This window comes from Dermacentor albipictus, chromosome 8 (genome assembly GCF_038994185.2).
Source record: "Dermacentor albipictus isolate Rhodes 1998 colony chromosome 8, USDA_Dalb.pri_finalv2, whole genome shotgun sequence".
NCBI lineage: Eukaryota > Metazoa > Arthropoda > Arachnida > Ixodida > Ixodidae > Dermacentor > Dermacentor albipictus.
Genome location: NC_091828.1, coordinates 82,111,523 through 82,128,496, shown reverse-complemented (window position 1 = coordinate 82,128,496; position 16,974 = coordinate 82,111,523). Strand labels below are relative to the sequence as shown.

The window sequence follows — 16,974 nt, the reverse complement described above, 5'->3', positions numbered from 1 at the left end:
CGATTTCATGTGCTGCTTTGGCAGCAGAGTTGCTGTGCAGGTTAAAACACCGACCGAGAGTGGGTGACATTACGCCTCCCTGATTGCCATAGCGGCGATCTCGGGACGATGCTGCTTGCGAAATAAAAATAATGTCAAAAACACACGCAAAAAGAGAAGAAGGCATCGAAAGCGATTTAGCCGAGATGGTCGAAACTTGAGGCGCGAAAGCAGTGAGTATCCAGAAAGCGCGGGAAAGGTTATAGATGCGCTGGTAATGGGAAAATGCAAACAATGCGCGCTGTGTTTTACAGCGAGGCTGTTGGCCTCAAGTTGGTTGAGATGTTTTCTTTCCGCGTCCGTCGTGCCCCCCCCTCCCCCCCCCAAAAAATAATGAAGGCCCATCCCGGAGACACTGAATGGAATCGCCTTGCGCACAGGAGATTGCTTTTTTTTCAGAGGCATCACAGGACTGCGTTAGGTGACATCATCATTTGACAAAGACGTGATTGCATGACGTCACATTTGACATGATTACGTCATCAGATTACACCGCATGACGATGCCAATATTCTGGTATAATCGAATCACAGCCCGAAGTTATGAATTCTGCGGCTTTAGTGTAAGTCACACTTGCGCACTGGCGCTTGAAGGAGGGCCAAGAGAACGATTATGTATGAAACATGTACGTACGCGTGCGCACAATGTGACTGTCTTCGATGCTTGCGAGCTTTGACCGTTGCATCTGCCGTACCGCGTGTGCTGAGATCGTCATCGATCTAATGGCAAACACTGTAGATTAACAAACGCTCCACCTAGCTGCGGCGGCCTCTCGGACCGCCCTCAAACGACAGCAGGAAATGGGCTTTGTCTGAGAGTTTCCACGTGACAACAATGGGTTTTCAATTATGTTGGAATTACACTCCAAAAATATCCTGTCTGCAGCTGGTTTCAAAATCAGAATTTACGAATTCTCCAACCTAAGTTACCTTTCACAATTGAATAAGTTAAACGAGGCATTTGCGCTTGGCGTAGGGTGGAGAGGAACTAGCATGTATGCTGCACTTCCCCACACGTGTGGTGCTGGTGTTGTGTATCGTCCTCTAGGTGGGTAACAGCTTCGTTGTACATCGGCTTTCACAAGATGAAACTGTGGCAGATTTTTTGTCGTCGGCCACACTCGTTTTATTTTCCTATTTGGGTGTTGTACACTGCTTTTACTAGACGAAAAGAGAGGTTAATTCAATAAGACGCCGGTGATGATTTGAGGAACGTTCCAGCGGAACCGGTACTACGAACTTTGCTAAAGTGGAAGGGGTGTAAAAAGGAGAAGAGGTTTAGGCATTACGTAGAAATGGTGCAATGAGCATGCATGTGCAGTGGCCCCTGTTAAGTGCAGAACACACCCACTAGTCTAGAGGTTACTTCACATACAAGCACAACGTTTGCCAAGATGTGTGTCAACCAATATAACGATTTAATAGGCAACACTGGTATTGATCATTTATTTATATCACATGCTGGCACACACAGGCTTGCCCATAATAATCCTGCAAATGTTTTTGCCACGAGCAGGCGAAGCCCAATGTCTCCCAAGGCTCCTAGATATGTTTCCTTGCGCGCTGGCAGTCGAGCGAATGCTGATTCTCTTCACGCATTCTACGTCAATTGCTTAGTGTAGGCGGATGGGGTCAAAGGGAAAAGCTTGCGCTGCGCAGAACGTGCACAAATCAGGACTTAACCTTATGCAGTTTTGTGCCCGGTATCACAGTGTATATACAACACAACACCATGTCACCTTTGCCGCAGAAGTTGTCCCGGTATTCATTGATCCACATTGAGTAATGAAACTGTAAAGCCGACTTGAGAAACCGCAGGTGGCGATTGGGGTACAACCGATGTTCCTCCACAGCTGTCATGACAAAGCGCGAAAGAAGGGAAATGTCGTTTGTTCAGAAAAACGGTGATGCTTGCAGAAGTTCAAATTCGTATGCACCACGTGTTGTTTTCCGGATGGGATTTTTCGTTGCTCGCATCTTTGAAGCAAATACCTGGAAATGCAGTCCTGTGTTACCACGTGTGTACTACGACACGCTTCACTCGGCAGGATCTCAATAACGAGTGGATAGTTGGGTACATTATTTGAGGGAACTTGAAATGCACGTAAGGTATGCTAATTTCATTCAATTGTCAGGCCATTTAACTGAAGCATCAGAAATGTAACCTTCGTGATAAGAAATTTAGTATGTAGGACAGCATATTTTTATTCACACAAACAGAAAAGTGGTTCCGAGCGTTACACCCACGTAAAAAAGTTTGGAAGGGCACCTTCTTCTAGTCACGCAAATCGTTTATCAGCATGTTGAAGCGCACAATCGCAGTCAAACGTGAGCGACAAAAAGCGGTCACCGCTCTATGGAGCTTAGATGTGGCTTCTGCGGTGGCGTGTGCAGGCGGTGACATCTTAGGCTGATTCCATTATTATTTGCTGAAGATGTTTAGGAGTTTTCCGCAATGGTTTTCGGGTACCGTAGCTAAGCCACGTCACTGAATGACGACGTGTAGCGATGTGATCGGTATCGAATATCAATAACCGAAGTGCCATCAATGCAGTCTGCGTCGGAGTCCCGAATGGGCTTCAAGCGTAGTTGTCGGTGGTCATAAATCAAAGCGTATTTTGTGTATACACCAGGCCAATATAGACCACTTCCTTGCGGGCTATATTAGAGTGAGGAATTTTTCTTTCTCACATCGGGCTTCACCGGTTCCTACCTTAAGACCGCAAAGGAGTGCCGAAATTGAGTATTTTTGACAGTACCCTGTGTCAGCCCTTTCATTGGCTAAATTTGAGTATCCGTGCTCATGAGTACGTTGGAGAAGTACTGCTCTTTCTTTAATTATTTTGAAGGTAAAACTCAGGCTTCACTGCAAAGCTCGGGTATAACGTCGCCTATGAAAAAGCTGCGTTACAGCCATCAGCAAGGGCGATATCGAAAATGCCTAGCTATCTGGAAATATTTCTGCTTCCGCCATCTTGCTGACGGCGTGTTTGATAGGTGAGGGAATGTTGCAATGCTCGACAAACGTATCCGTGCGGCCATTCGTGACTGAAAAATGCAAAAATGCTTGTCATAGTGACTTATGCACCTATTGGAGGGCCGTTAATTTTTGAAATCTGCTTGGTCCATTGTGTTCCCTTCCTTTTCAACACGTTCGGTGAATTTTGCCAAACGTTTGAGTAAATGTATGAAAATAATAAGTGCCCCATCAGCGCACTAGAGTAACAAGAGTAACATGTCTAAGCAATTTTTTTTGCAGTACGAGTTTATGTACCATTGTGCTCGGGATTACCGGGTGGTCTAAGAAATATTTCACTTGATGCCCAGTCTGGGAGAAATACCGATAGAAATATCTGTCGTAAGCACCCACGAAGTTTTTGATTCCTAAAGGAGAACAAAATCTTAAATGCGAAGTTCCTTAAGCACGCCAAAGCGCATTGTTATAAACGGGCAGTCTTTTATTCGACATCAAGGGTGATGGTCGTAGTAGTAGGCTAAACAGTTATTTTTGGAAAATAAATTTCGTATGCAAGCTAGCGTTGCTCCGCAGTTCAAATAAAAATGAAAATATTACAACCATAATTTTTCAGGTGGAGTGTACTGGCATGGGGGTTAGTAGTCTACCTGTGGCAGTGAAATGAGGGAGAAAGATGAAAAGTAAATTCTTTTATGTTGTATGCTCTCAGCAGTGCACTGCCCACAACGTGAAGAGTGTAGGCCACGATTTCGTAGACGGATATAATTTCGTTGACTCAATTTGTTGCTCGCTACTGCCCCCTTCTCCACGATGAAGAAATGGAAAAATCCTCTAGTCATTGGCGGTGTTTCTATGCATCCATCACTTTACTTACAGCAGAGAACACCGTTGATATTGCACCACCAAACGCCGGAGGCCCACAGAAAAATGGCATATTTCGGTTAAGATGATAATTTGCTTACAGCAATTCAATGAAAGCGGGACTGAAATTTTTGGTTTCGCTGGAAAAAACAATTCATTGCTTTTTTAAATAGGATGATTGGATTTCAGGGGTTGTATTTTCAATGCAATACCACACAAAAAAAAAATTGTGGCGATACGTTTCAAGCAGCGACAACTGTATGTTATGGAGAATCACTGACGAACTTATTATAACGCATTCTCAAATAGCTTCTGACGCAATCACAACTCCACTTGAGGTCACCACGGAACGCTCATTTGGCACGGGAAGTGAAGGAAGCATTTAAAAAAAGATAGTATGCTCCCAAAGCATCAAAGAAGGCATTAGGTAGGTGCCGGCAGAGAGGCCCCTGCGACACATGGTGCGTTCTACTGCTGAGACAGTAAAGTGCGGTGCCAATTGGCACCACAGGATTGGAGAGCCGGCAGTTCTAAGTCCCTGGCCTGAGCGTAATTATAATTGTTAATTTACTGAGAACCACACTGATCATGTAATGCGTGTCGCATTTGTAGTGCATCAAGCATGCTGTATTGGAAACGATGTTGACCGCACGTTTTTCCTTGATGTATGTTTCGTGTTTTGCACTTTGACGAATAAACACGTACTGTGGTTGGAGTGAGGCCTCTTGTTGCAATATTGAACAACACTTTTGTTTCGTTTACATTATCGTTATCATATTTTGGATTTTAAGGCACAAAGGCTAAATAAATGAAGAAATGAATGCATTTTGAGCCCATTCTCATGGTATTGTTTATAGGCAGTAAACACAAATCCTAATTCCTCATTTCAGTACAGTGACCGTAATGTATATTGTCGCCAGATTTTATAGTTATCACCAGAATTTTTGCGCCAGTTCTTCTACTTTACTGTCATGGTTAACAATATATCAAATTCAAGTGCGCAACATCTAAACATGCGTACAACAGCACATTCCATCACCTGAAACACTGCTGTACAACGTCTGCCTTCATTGCAAATTATTTCAGTAAGGTGTCTTTACAGGGTTGTTTCACTGCAATGCTAAATCACAACCAGCATTTCAGGTAAGCGGTTTCTTATTTTCAGCAATTGCATGAAGAATTTTCCTTGCTCGGTATTCAAGCACAACATTCGCGGGGTTGCCCGTATTTGTGTCAAACGTTTGGGCACACGTACGTTACCAACATTTAAGGCTTTTAGCACTTTTTCAAGAAATTCTTCTGAAAACCGGCACTTCTACAACAGACACTTATTTTTCTCATACTGCCTGAGCATACACAGTAATTAAAACACATTTTACATAAGAGTAACATAGGAATACAATTATCCCAAACTTCTTTCAACTGTGCCTACACATCCGTCATGCGGTGCCGAAAGTTTCCTCAGAATAATAGAACTCATTAGGTTCAATATATGATCAATGTATCCATATAGGGACAGAACACGGATGCTGTAATTATTTTCAAAGCCCAATATTCAACCTTTTACGCTAAAGTTTTGAGAGCTAGTACACTCTAAATGGCGCCTATTTTCACTGCATGTGAAGTGGGCGTACGTATGGTTGTCTTGTGACCCTAAGAACATAGCGGTAAACGCAGCGGCTTTCAACGACTGCCTGAAAACGGTAATCGCTTTCTTTAACGGGACACATTATTGTGATCAGCCCCCAAAGACAGAAAGCTGTCCTGATTAGAGGAAAGTCCCGAGTAAAGCTCGAAGGTATGTCGACAATGAGTTTTGTCATATTTATTGCGATAGCGTTATATTATCCATGAATCGAAAAATTTCGCGTGTGGTTGTAATATGTGTGATGGCACCAAAAGCCACACGACAAAGTGATCCCGTCTCGTTCCCCGCGCTGGATGTGGTGAAGCTGGAACTTCGAAATCCCGCAGTGAACTGCCTGGGCATCGGACGGACACCGTGGCCCACACACAAAAAATTTAATGTGCCCCATTGGGAAATTGAGTTGACCCACGTTCAATAGGGAACTCGCCCACTCCTAAATTTTACTTGGCCAACCCCGAAAATTTCGGTGCCTCACCCTCATAAGCGACGTTGCCCCATTCATAAATTGTGTTCACCTATGTTCAAACTCGGCCTGGCCTAGTTCTAAATTCCGTTGGCACACTCCAGAAATTTGGCCTGCGGACCCTGACAATTTACTGCCCAACAAAAGAACATGACCGTAATAGTCGTACTGCTTTACCGTTCTATGCAAGCAAGTGGTTCTGCAAGTTTTTGTAATCAGACGCTCCACGCGCGTCTCTGGCGACCTTGCACCCTAGAAGAACCGAGACCCGCGCATGCGCCGGGGACAGCACGACAGCGCGACAGCACGGCGGTCGCCATGGCGACAGCGAAAGGGCCGCAATTGATTGATCTCTCGAACATGGCTGAATTTCTCCGGTATACCGGCGTTACTCTGGACACCATGGCGCACTTGTACCATTTCAGCGCCAATTACATTTAGTGAAATTATGGGGTTTTAGAAAAAACATGGTCTCTGGTCATGAGGCATGCTGTAGTGGGGGATTCCGTCCTAATTTTGACCACTTGGGCTTTCTTTCAATTGTACCTAAATGATAGTACACGATATTTGTTGCGTTTCACTTCCATTGAAATGTGGTGGCCGGGTCCGGTATCATACCCACGACCTAGAGCTGTACGGCGCCACGCCCTAGCCACTAACCTAGCGTGGGGGGAAGTGCACACTATCAGAACATATGTACAGATAAGGGTTGCGAAAGTGCACTGATGAGCCTTCCACAAAGCCAGCTTAGGAACAAAGTCACAATCACTCGTCATTCTGCAACCGTGATGGAAAACAAAAGCCTGATGTTGAAAAAAAGAAAAAAAAAGAAGAGAAAAAGCTAGAAAGTTCTGTTACAGTCGGTTTTTGCTCTCCCTTTGCGGTAGAGGAGCTAGAGGTACATATAATATGCGTGAAACCAGCCACCTTATCCGCAGTATATTGCCTCCGTATGCAAATCTTTGTTGTGTACGCCTAGGCTGGCAACAGCCCTACTCGTGCCCGTGTTTTCGTGAACATGCAAGCTGTGCCTAGATCTTTGATAAGTTGCGGTTAGCTTTTAGGGCGTTGACAATAGGTCGAGCACATATTCACTCATGATCTGGCATGATGTGGTGAAGGTGTCACCTTCGAGAAATTGTAAATGGCACGCTGCTGTAACTAGAGAACTGTGCTTGGAGGCACTAGGTTGTGAGCCACTGTAAGTTATTAGACGAGGTGCGCACCGTGTCTATTGCGAATTAGATGCGCGCATTACTTTGTCTTCTGGTAGTCGATGGTAGAACTCTTGTCTGGGCGGATACGAAGAAAGGCACTGACATCCAGTAGATAGTGGTGAAGTGAGCGGTTTCGGCAGTCTGAATGGTGTCGCTTTCTAAAGAACACAAAAGAAATGAAATAGAGTGGAAGAGGTTGGTAAGGAATATCACTGGTTGGAGTATAATTTCGAAGGCGATTTATTCACGTCAAGCAACGTCTAATATTTTCATTCCTGCAAAAAGCGACACATCTATAAATCATCTTACAGTAGCCTGCTTTACGAGATTATTTAGTAACAGCATGATATAAAGGCCAAAGAAAATGCGACTGTGACTGATTGAAAGATGATCTTCATACATCTTTTGCACCCGATAAACCTAAGGAGACTTTGTTTGAGGCTCTTCTCCATAGTTCTGTGGATTATGATGTTCGCTTTCTTGTCGCTCACCGTTGCTCAATTTCCCTCGAATATGACCAGCGCAATGGTGGCGTCAAATGTTACGAAGGCGCGCATGGTCTTGTTGTTCTCCACCTCCGACAGACAATGGTTTTGTCCTCGAGTGAAAGAGTTGTCGACTGCTGCAAAATTTGTGCCGTTAACGCACCGCCCAATAGAATGCGAGTTGTATGCCTTCAACGATGAAGCAATTTGTGGTTTATCGAATGAAGAGATCGATGACTTTGCGCCTTTCCCGAGATACTATATCTGCCATTCGTCTCGACAATCCATCAGTTGCATGAAAGAAAAATTATGGAGGTATGGAAGTACGATCACCTTCAGTTTATTATTTACTCGGAGGAGCACAATCGAAATCTGCGACAGTTTTCTCCGGAAGTGCTCTGCCATATGGTGAGCGTCACTTCTCGAGGCATCAACGGTCCTGCTGAGCGTTACCGGAGATGTGGACGGCGCGTCAATGTGACAGCTTCCAGCCTTTTTGCTAGCGACGCAGCATTTCCGTATATGTTTCCCAAAAATTCGAAGTGCAGAGCGGCCACGCAATCTTGTGGTCGCTCCGTAGGAGACATTAAGGCGCCGCCGGAAGTCCTGGCGATGATGGATGCATTTGAAGCGTTGAACAACACCGATATCCCATGCTTGATGCCTCTGAGGGCCGAAGCGTTTGTTGGCTTCCTGTGTTTAGCTTTAAGTATGGAGCCTCTCGAGTCCACGGATACGTCTCCGTCAATGGCATATAAAAGTTCAAGGTAATAGAAGGGAATGCCAGGGAAATTTTTTTTAAGTTGTTAGGATCCAGGTGCCTTCCCGCCTCTCATCCTCCCGTAAGCGTGTTGTGCTTAGCTCGATCTACGGAAACCGCCGCCGTAACGGCAACAAGGCGGACACGCCTAGCGCGACAGAGCTAACTTGCCGTGGAAACCGTACCTCTCTCTACCCGGCTGGAGTCACCGCGAAAGCCAACGTCACTGGCACGTTCCCTGATTGGCCTCACCATTGGTGGCCCAAGGGCGCCCTCTCCTCCCGCTTTCTTTTTTCTGAGCTCTGTATCACCGCGGCAGATGCTCACATGCCGTAACAAGGAGCTTAACCTTGCTCCCGCGGCTTCTCGTTCTCGAGCTTGATGGACCACTACCCGGTTAGCCCTAGCGGAGCAGGGTCGCTTACTCGATCGGTCTTGCGGGGGGGGGGGGGGGGTTGTTCGAAATCACCGTGACTGTCGAACTTTCCCGCATATTCGCTGAATAAACCCATGGTTGTCGGCGATCTGACACTGGGGCCTTCTGTGCGCCTAGTCGGAGAGTCGACAAATTCTTCCGTAGGGCCTGTCGTAGGAGCGTCGTGCCCTTTCCTGACCGTCGCTCGGTCGTCTCTAAAAGATGGTGGAAAGATGGTGAAATCAATCCCTGAAAGATGGTGAAGCCACTCTTCACATCTCACTAGCGGCCTCTCCGAGCGAGTGCTGCCTGAAATGTTAGCTTCCGATGGAAGTGGTAAGGGGAATGCATCTACTTTGGGCAGGTAGTGACCACGGATCCGGATCATGAGACTGAAATAACCAGAAGAATAAGAATGGGCTGGGGGACGTCACTTGCGGCCTCTCCGAGCGACTGCTGCCTGAAATGTTAGCTTATTCCGATGCACCAACTAGTTTATCGTGTTTTTTTGTTGAATATTCGCATCATTGAACTTCGCAACCGGCGATTCCGATTTACGCCATTACAGCTGCAACTTTGTCAGCACCGGTTTGAAATTTGTTAGCAGCGGCGTATTCGATGTAACTATGTTCTTCAATTTTCATGATGTCAATGGGCAATACTAGTCACATTATAAACTCTTTTCGGCTTGAAAAAAAACGTTCATTTTGCATTGGATTTCCTTGTAATAAAATACTCAGTTTGTAAGGTCACGATCAATTTCTTATGACGAATTTCCAGTGGTGTAAATGTTTTGGAAGTGGCGTTAAAATTCCCACATGAAAGTGTATCGCAATGCGTTTTAGAATGCATCGTCGGAAACAGATTCCTGAAATCCATTAACATAAATATACGACTGCGGATAATGCTGCGTCCTGTTGGTGTGTTAGCACATGCAGGCATTCGAAAGAAAATTGGCGCCCATTAAAATGAGGACACTAGAAAACGTCTGACTTTACGCAATGTACATATATTACTCACACGTACAATTAAAATCCTGAGTCGCATGTGCAATATTTAGTTAGGTTTCAAATGAGAACCTGAGCGAATCACACACGATTGAAAGCGGACACGTTGTCAGAACGCTGGTGTGAGCACGCGGGAAATGAGGAGCGAGCGAAATGACCTTCGTGCGGCCTACTCCTTCATTGCAAAATCGGCAATAAGCCACAGCGCACAAAGGCACGAGGCGTCTGCAGATCCCATTCAAGATACGGTGCGAGCGATGGCAGGTGGCCGTGCAAAGTACCCTCTAGTCACACTTGGCGGAGTCCAAGCCACCACCATTCCCTCCCGCGCTGCCTTCCCGTTTTCCTCACTCTTAAGGCGCTAGAGATTGATCCGGCATCGTCAGTTCCTCTTGCGCCCTGTCGCAAAATGAGAAGTTGCTAGTTGGAGCACTGTGGCGCCACTCTCTCTTCCTCCTCCCCATCCTCCTACGGCTCTTTGAGGGGCGGGAGACGTCGCGTTTGCACATAGTCGGCTTGCCTGGCGTGCTTTCCCTCGCACATACACCACCCGGCGCACGGGGACAGTGTTGTCGGCGGAATGCGCTGCTACAGCGGGTCTGTGATGGCCCTTTGCGGGAGGGGAACAAAAGCTGTATATCTACAATATGCGTGAAAACAGCATTCACATGTGCGTCGTTTTGACGACGTATGAAAATTTTGCTATTCAGCATGCACCGAGCGTGACAAGACATGGGTGCATCTACGGACTTTCTTAAATATGCAAAAAGTGCCTGGAAGTTTGATGAGCCGCGCCCAAATTTTTGTGCATGTGAAATTAGCCGAACATGTTTATCATCTTCATATGTATTGATGTCGGGGTGTCTGCGTTCGGGTAATCGACATGCTCAGCGTGCGCACCTAGGAAATTTTGTGTGCGCTGCAAAACGGTGCTTGGAGGGGCTCGGTTTGGAGCCTCTGCATGTTATTACACATCGCACACCTTGACCTATATACACATTGTGCTCGGTCTTCTGGCAGTCGAACTCTTGGTCCGGCAGATAGAAAAAACGGCCAAGCATCCGGTGGACATTGGTGGCGTCAGCGGTGTCACTTTCTGAAGAAGAGAAAATCAGCAAACTGCGGTGTAAGGGGTTGGCAATGAACTACAGCGGATGGAGCATGACCTTGGAGGGCAATTGAATAATGTGGAGGAAGCACAGACCTTTTCCCTGCTGCTTAAGGCGAGCATTTAAAAACCATTTTTAACGGGTTTGCTTGACGAGAGTGCTTGGTCGGCGTATTCTGAGCACGAGACCACACATTTGCTTCGGCTGAAGTAGCGACTCCAGCAGCCAGATATACAGACCTAAGAAAAACCTACTGTGAAGGATTGAAATACGCCCTACATAGAACTTTCATACACCATGAACGTAATGAGACTTTGTTGGAAGCTCTTCTCCATAGCACTGTTGATGATGATGATTGTTTTCGTGTCACTAACCGTTGCTCAAGTTCACTCGAATATGATCAGCGTAATGGCGGTGTCAGAGGTGACGAGGGCGCCTTAGCCAGATCTAGCTGTACCATTGCCACCTGTCCAAACCCCTCAGCTACACACTCTAGCACCGATCTCGCAACATGAATGTTCGTCTGAATGGACCGGCCCCTGATGCCACCTATTTGATGATCACCGACCACAGATCTTATTACAATTTGCAAACGGTTAGCTAACACCTTAGCAAAAATTTTATAATCAACTCTGCATAAGGAGATACGCCGATATCCGTCAACTTTTTGCAATTTAATCTCATCATCGCTTTTGGCTATAAGGACGGTGTGTCCTTCGTACATTGTGGCGGTTAGGTAACCTACTTCCAAGGCCTCACGGTACACCTGAAGTAATAATGGTAATAAGAGGGAACGAAAACACTGATAAAATTCGGCAGTAAGGCCATCGGGGCCGGGCGTCTTGCCCTTCGCTAACGAAACGATGCATGAAGTTACCTCATCGATATTAATGTTTTCATTTGTGTAATTGTAATCATCCTGATTTAACTGGGGCAGCAACGATACAATTTTTTGGCAGCATCTCTATCCAATGGCTTGTGGCCTCGAAATAGTTTTTGATAATGCTCGGAAAATGCTTTAGTTATTAGAGTAGGCTCATTAACAATGATTCCGCCATACTCTATATGTAGTATGTTTCGACAGCGCGTGTCGGCGTTCATCACCAAGGGCCCTACAGCAAGGCTGTTCTTCCATGAAACGCTGCTCTCGCGCACGCACTAGTGCACCTCTGTATTTTTCTGCGTTCAAAGTTTGTAACTGTGCCTTCACCTTATAAATATCATCAATGTATTGACCCGAATGTAGGCATTCAAGCTCATGCAATTCATTCAGAAGTTTATACAATGCTTTGTAATTATTCTTTTTTTTTTCAGAGGGCAATATTGACGATTCTTCGATAGCTATCATTTTAACTTCCTGTTTGAATAATTCTCACACAGCAAAGAGTGGCAAGTCCTTGCGGCATCACGCATGAGCTGTAAGCTCAGTAACACGATTTAAGAAACACTCACGCGAAAGTAATTGGTTATTAAACTTCCACAGCTCCCAGCACATACGCCGACTTTGACACCGACGGCTGCCAAACGATGCTGAGACTAAGCAATGGTCACTAAAGAATATAGGCTGCACAGTGTAACCATAAATAAGAGGTAGTGCGCTAAGTGAAACGTAAATTCGATCAAGCCTTGCATGTGAGATGCCCTGGAAGTGCGTATATCGACATCCTGCCTTTTCATTTTCCCCAATGTCCCCAAGCTGATAATCACATATCAGGCGTTGCAATGCATCACTACTTGGATCATGTCTCAGCTTCAGTGACGTACAATCTTGCGCGTTACATACACAATTAAAAGTCTCCAAAGAGGACCAATGCACGATCAGTACAGAAATGACGTTCTAGAAATAAGAAGAAGCCCTCGCGTTCACGTAACTTGTTCAGAGCATACATACACACAAATCTAAAGCTCATACCACTGATATCCATATCGCAACAGATTAGGCGCCTTTCCCTATCTGTAAACAAATGTAGCAAATCACATGGTAAATGTTTTCTAACAAATAACGTACAGCCTGCGGAAACGCCGACTGCATGGCTGACACAGACATTATAGGAATGGAGATAGAGCTACTTCTGTGTTTTCGTCGGATTCAATCTTTGTTTCTTGGATAGCAGCAATATCTAATTTTCTATTGCGTAACAAATGAAGCTGTACTTGCCCTCGCTTACTTCGTAAGCCACGGACACTTAAAGTGCCAAAATGGAAGGGAAGAGCGCCCGCCATGATTACCTATGTAGGTGCAGCGTCTAAACACTGCTCCAGAGGTGCACCACTCGCTTCTTGATGAGGTGATGCACAATGGGCCTTCTGGTGCACGGTAACACAAGGGACATCTGCAGGAGTAGGCGCTCCCCGGAGCGGTTTTGTCAACTTTGACACCTTGGGAACGCGAGCCTCTACTCTGGAGGGCGATGAATTGTCAGATGGCGCTGGACGCTTCTTAGCGGCCTCGCACATCGATCCAGATTCCCCTGACGGTGGGCGATCTTGAACTGGTGGAGATTCTGCCCATGACACAGATGGTTCGTCGTCAGGCGCCTTAGTCTCATCCTCGCTCGCAGGCTTCTGGCTGAGGCTAATGTCAGCCAATGACGGCTTAATCTGTTCTTGTCGATGAGTCTCAGGGAGTGTTTCTCCAGTTGCATCCACAACTTTGCTCACGTCCATGAGATGATCAGTGATGGTATCATCCTCAGCTGATCTATTTCCACGAAGCTTGTCAGCGTAGGTTCCGACGCATGCATCTGCAAGGTGACCGTAGCGGTGACAGTTACTGTAGCGTGGTGTTCGACATTGTTGGCGGATATGCCCAACTCTGTTGCACCAGAGGCAAAGTGGTGGTCGGCCAGGTACCAAGATAAGGCACTGGTGGCCATATATGCTCAACAGATGTGGCAGATTACTGGCAGAAGCGCTACCTTTCAACGTGAATGCCACGTCTTTTACCAGCCCTCCATGCCGTCACACCGCCACATTTCTCTCGTGATGGACTGAACTGTGCCATATGTCTCTAGCGCTTCAACAATCCGTCTCTGTTCGAGGTGTGGGGGAAGCCAAAGATGCTTCATGTTGATATTCTTGCATTCCGGGTCAATGACAAGGCACTTGAGGCCCTTCACCAACAACTCGCCTTTGTCGAAAAGTTTCTTTTTCGCGATGCTATTAACACATGTCACCAACCACAAATGGCTCATCTGGTATTGTCCAGCACCGAGGATATCAGTTGCATTTAGCACTGAAAGGAGAGCATCGCGAAAGTCCGGGGCCCGATACGGCCACCCTGCCAGGTCAGCATGCAGGAAAACTGAATTGAGGATGGTTTGCCAGTCGGTAGACGAGGAAGAACGACTTTATAATTACCGGAATCGGTAGATGATGGTGGGTGTGATCCTCGGCCAAGGGCCGATGCGCTGTTTCCAGCGGAGCTCATCGCAAACGTGGCTGTTCGAAGAAGCCTCTTCTACTGCACCACCTGTACCACCTGTACCACCTGTACCACCTGTACACTTGTTTTGCGCTTTATATCGTATTCACAATGACGGACGTTGTGGTCACTGATGCAATCTAACGCATGAACAGGCACGTTGACAGGTTTACTGGTCAGCACAAGGTCCAAAATAGCATAGCCCCGTTGGCAAGGAAACTATTTGGCTTAATCCGTAAGAAGAAATCACGTCAAAACAAATCCGTACATTCAGCTTTCCTTGGGCCGCCTTCAGCTGTAAGCATCCGCTTGTTAATTCCCGGGAAATAATGTCACCAGCAAGAATAATAAGTGAGCCGGGAAAATTGTTACATATAAAGGTTAGCGATTCGTTTAGGCATTTAGGAACGCGTCTTGCGAGTCTGGAGGACAGTTACAAGCACCAACGGCACAAGTTACAAATGACCGCTGCAGCATGACCCACAATATTTCAATACAGGAAACGTGCGGGGGGGGGGGCTGCACAACCAACAAGCAATGGGCTAGCTGTCCACAAGCCGCAGATTAGACTGACAGCAATATACTAGGGCAACGTAAAACAATTTTCACGCTGACTTAGCAGCCCCAGTGTGCGCTAAGTTCCGCACTTCTTATTTGGCGCTCCAAATTCACACCATGATGACAGGCACTGCTTTACCACATGAAATATTGCACGCTTTCCTCCGGAGCTCAATAGGAAGGCGAAACACATTGCACGTACCCGAAATCTGCATGCCGAAAACCCGACGACACTTTCTAGAACGGGGCACACCGCCATAGCACCCGTACGGCCACTTCACTTGGACGTGAGGCACTTCTATCAAACATTTCACATGCGACATGTATCACACCGATTGTGCGAAACCGAGAAAAGGACGCAGGCCACAGTGCGACGCCGTGCAGCCGTGCACCCGCCGATGAGTAGCGTGCGCGGACTTGCAGAAAAACAAAACGATATGCGCAAAAAGATGGCGGCTCTCGTTGCGGAGACGAAGCAGCGGGGTAGCGGAAAAGCGTGAATGAATGTTGCCAATAGTTGGTTCCGCGTTACGCCGGCAGTGGTGGCTTTGGTGGCGGATGTGGCGGCTGCCTAATTTTTATTTTTTTCCCCAACGAGTATGGTTAAGATGAGTTCTTTGTCTACAGTTATTTTACTGCGTCGCTTGGCATTATCTTTTTGTATTTTTATGTTACTAGCACTCAACTACGGCCGCACAGGTTCACGCGCCCCAGCTTGGCGCGAAAATCTCGGAGGCCATGAGACAACGCGTTAGAAAACGCCGTTATAGTCATTACGTAAAATCGTTCCTGACGGGTCGGACGGCAACCATCGGAATAGGCAAGACTCGATCGGATACGATCGACGCGCCGAACAAAGGAACACCGCAAGGGGCGATAATCTCCCCGATTCTATTCAATGTCGCGATGCTAGCGCTGACCAAAGAGCTGCGGAAGATCCCCGACCTAGGTTACGCCCTGTACGCAGACGACATCACGCTCTGGGCCACCAAGGGCTCCCTAGCGCGAAAAGAGACGACCCTTCAAGAGGCCGCGACGGCCGTGGAGAGATTTGCGGCAGTGAGCGGGATGCGTTGTGCGCCCGAAAAGTCCGAAGTGATCCGGGTGCACGGAGGAGGAATCTACAAGTCCCCCGGCCCTATCGACCTCTATCTTGAGGGCCAGAAGATAACGGAAGGCAATAAGACTAGGATTCTGGGTTTTTGGATCCAGAGCAACCTGAAAGCCTCCCACACCATCCAAACCCTAAGGTTTGCCACCAACCAGATCTCGCGGATTATAAAGCGAGTTACAAGAAGCCGCAAGGGCATGCGAGAAGAGGACACGCTTCGCCTCGTCCAGGCTCTGGTGATCAGCAGAATAGCGTATAGCATGCCGCATCACTATCACTCGCTAAACAAACGCGACCAAGAACAAGTCGATGCCATCATCAGAGGCGCATACAAAACGGCCCTGGGTCTCCCTGTCACCACCTCAAACGAGAAGTTAGCTGCCCTCGGGATCCACAACACCTTCACTGAGCTGTCGGACGCGGTTGTGGCTTCGCAAAAGGCCAGACTACAGAACACGTCGGCGGGCAGAGCCATCCTCCACCGGACCGGAACGGCAACGGAGCTCCGTGCCCTCGATGGGCAACGATCACTCCCGCCTGAGGTCAGAGGCAAGATCAAGGCGAACCCGATACCGAAGCACATGAGTCATGAACTCCATGAAGGACGACGCAAAGCTCGCGTCGAGAGACAGCGCCGACAATTCAAGGGTGACCCGTACGTAACGTACGGGGACGTGGCGGCGTACCCTGTAGGGGGCCTCTTCGCGGTAGCCGCCGTGAACGGAAGAGACAACTCCTTGACCCTCGCGGCCTCCGTAAGGGCAGAGACCCCAGCTGTGGCTGAGACCATAGCCGCGGCGCTGGTTATAAAACAAGAAGACAGGATAGGCAGGGAAGTCCATGTCGTTACCGACTCGCAACAGGCCTGCCGTAACTTTACGAACGGACGAACACCGTTGCT

General features: G+C 47.2%; 1 protein-coding gene across 1 annotated transcript in view; it reads right to left on the bottom strand.

Moving 5' to 3' along the window:
• The window catches only part of LOC135898596 (uncharacterized), a 68,604-nt gene extending 53,304 nt beyond the window's left edge, over positions 1–15,300 (bottom strand). Inside the window, exon 1 of the mRNA XM_070522880.1 lies at positions 15,165–15,300. Coding sequence (XP_070378981.1) covers positions 15,165–15,221 — 57 coding nt within the window. The 5' untranslated portion in view covers positions 15,222–15,300. The remainder of the gene's footprint in view (positions 1–15,164) is intronic.
• Between the last annotated feature and the right edge of the window lie 1,674 nt (positions 15,301–16,974).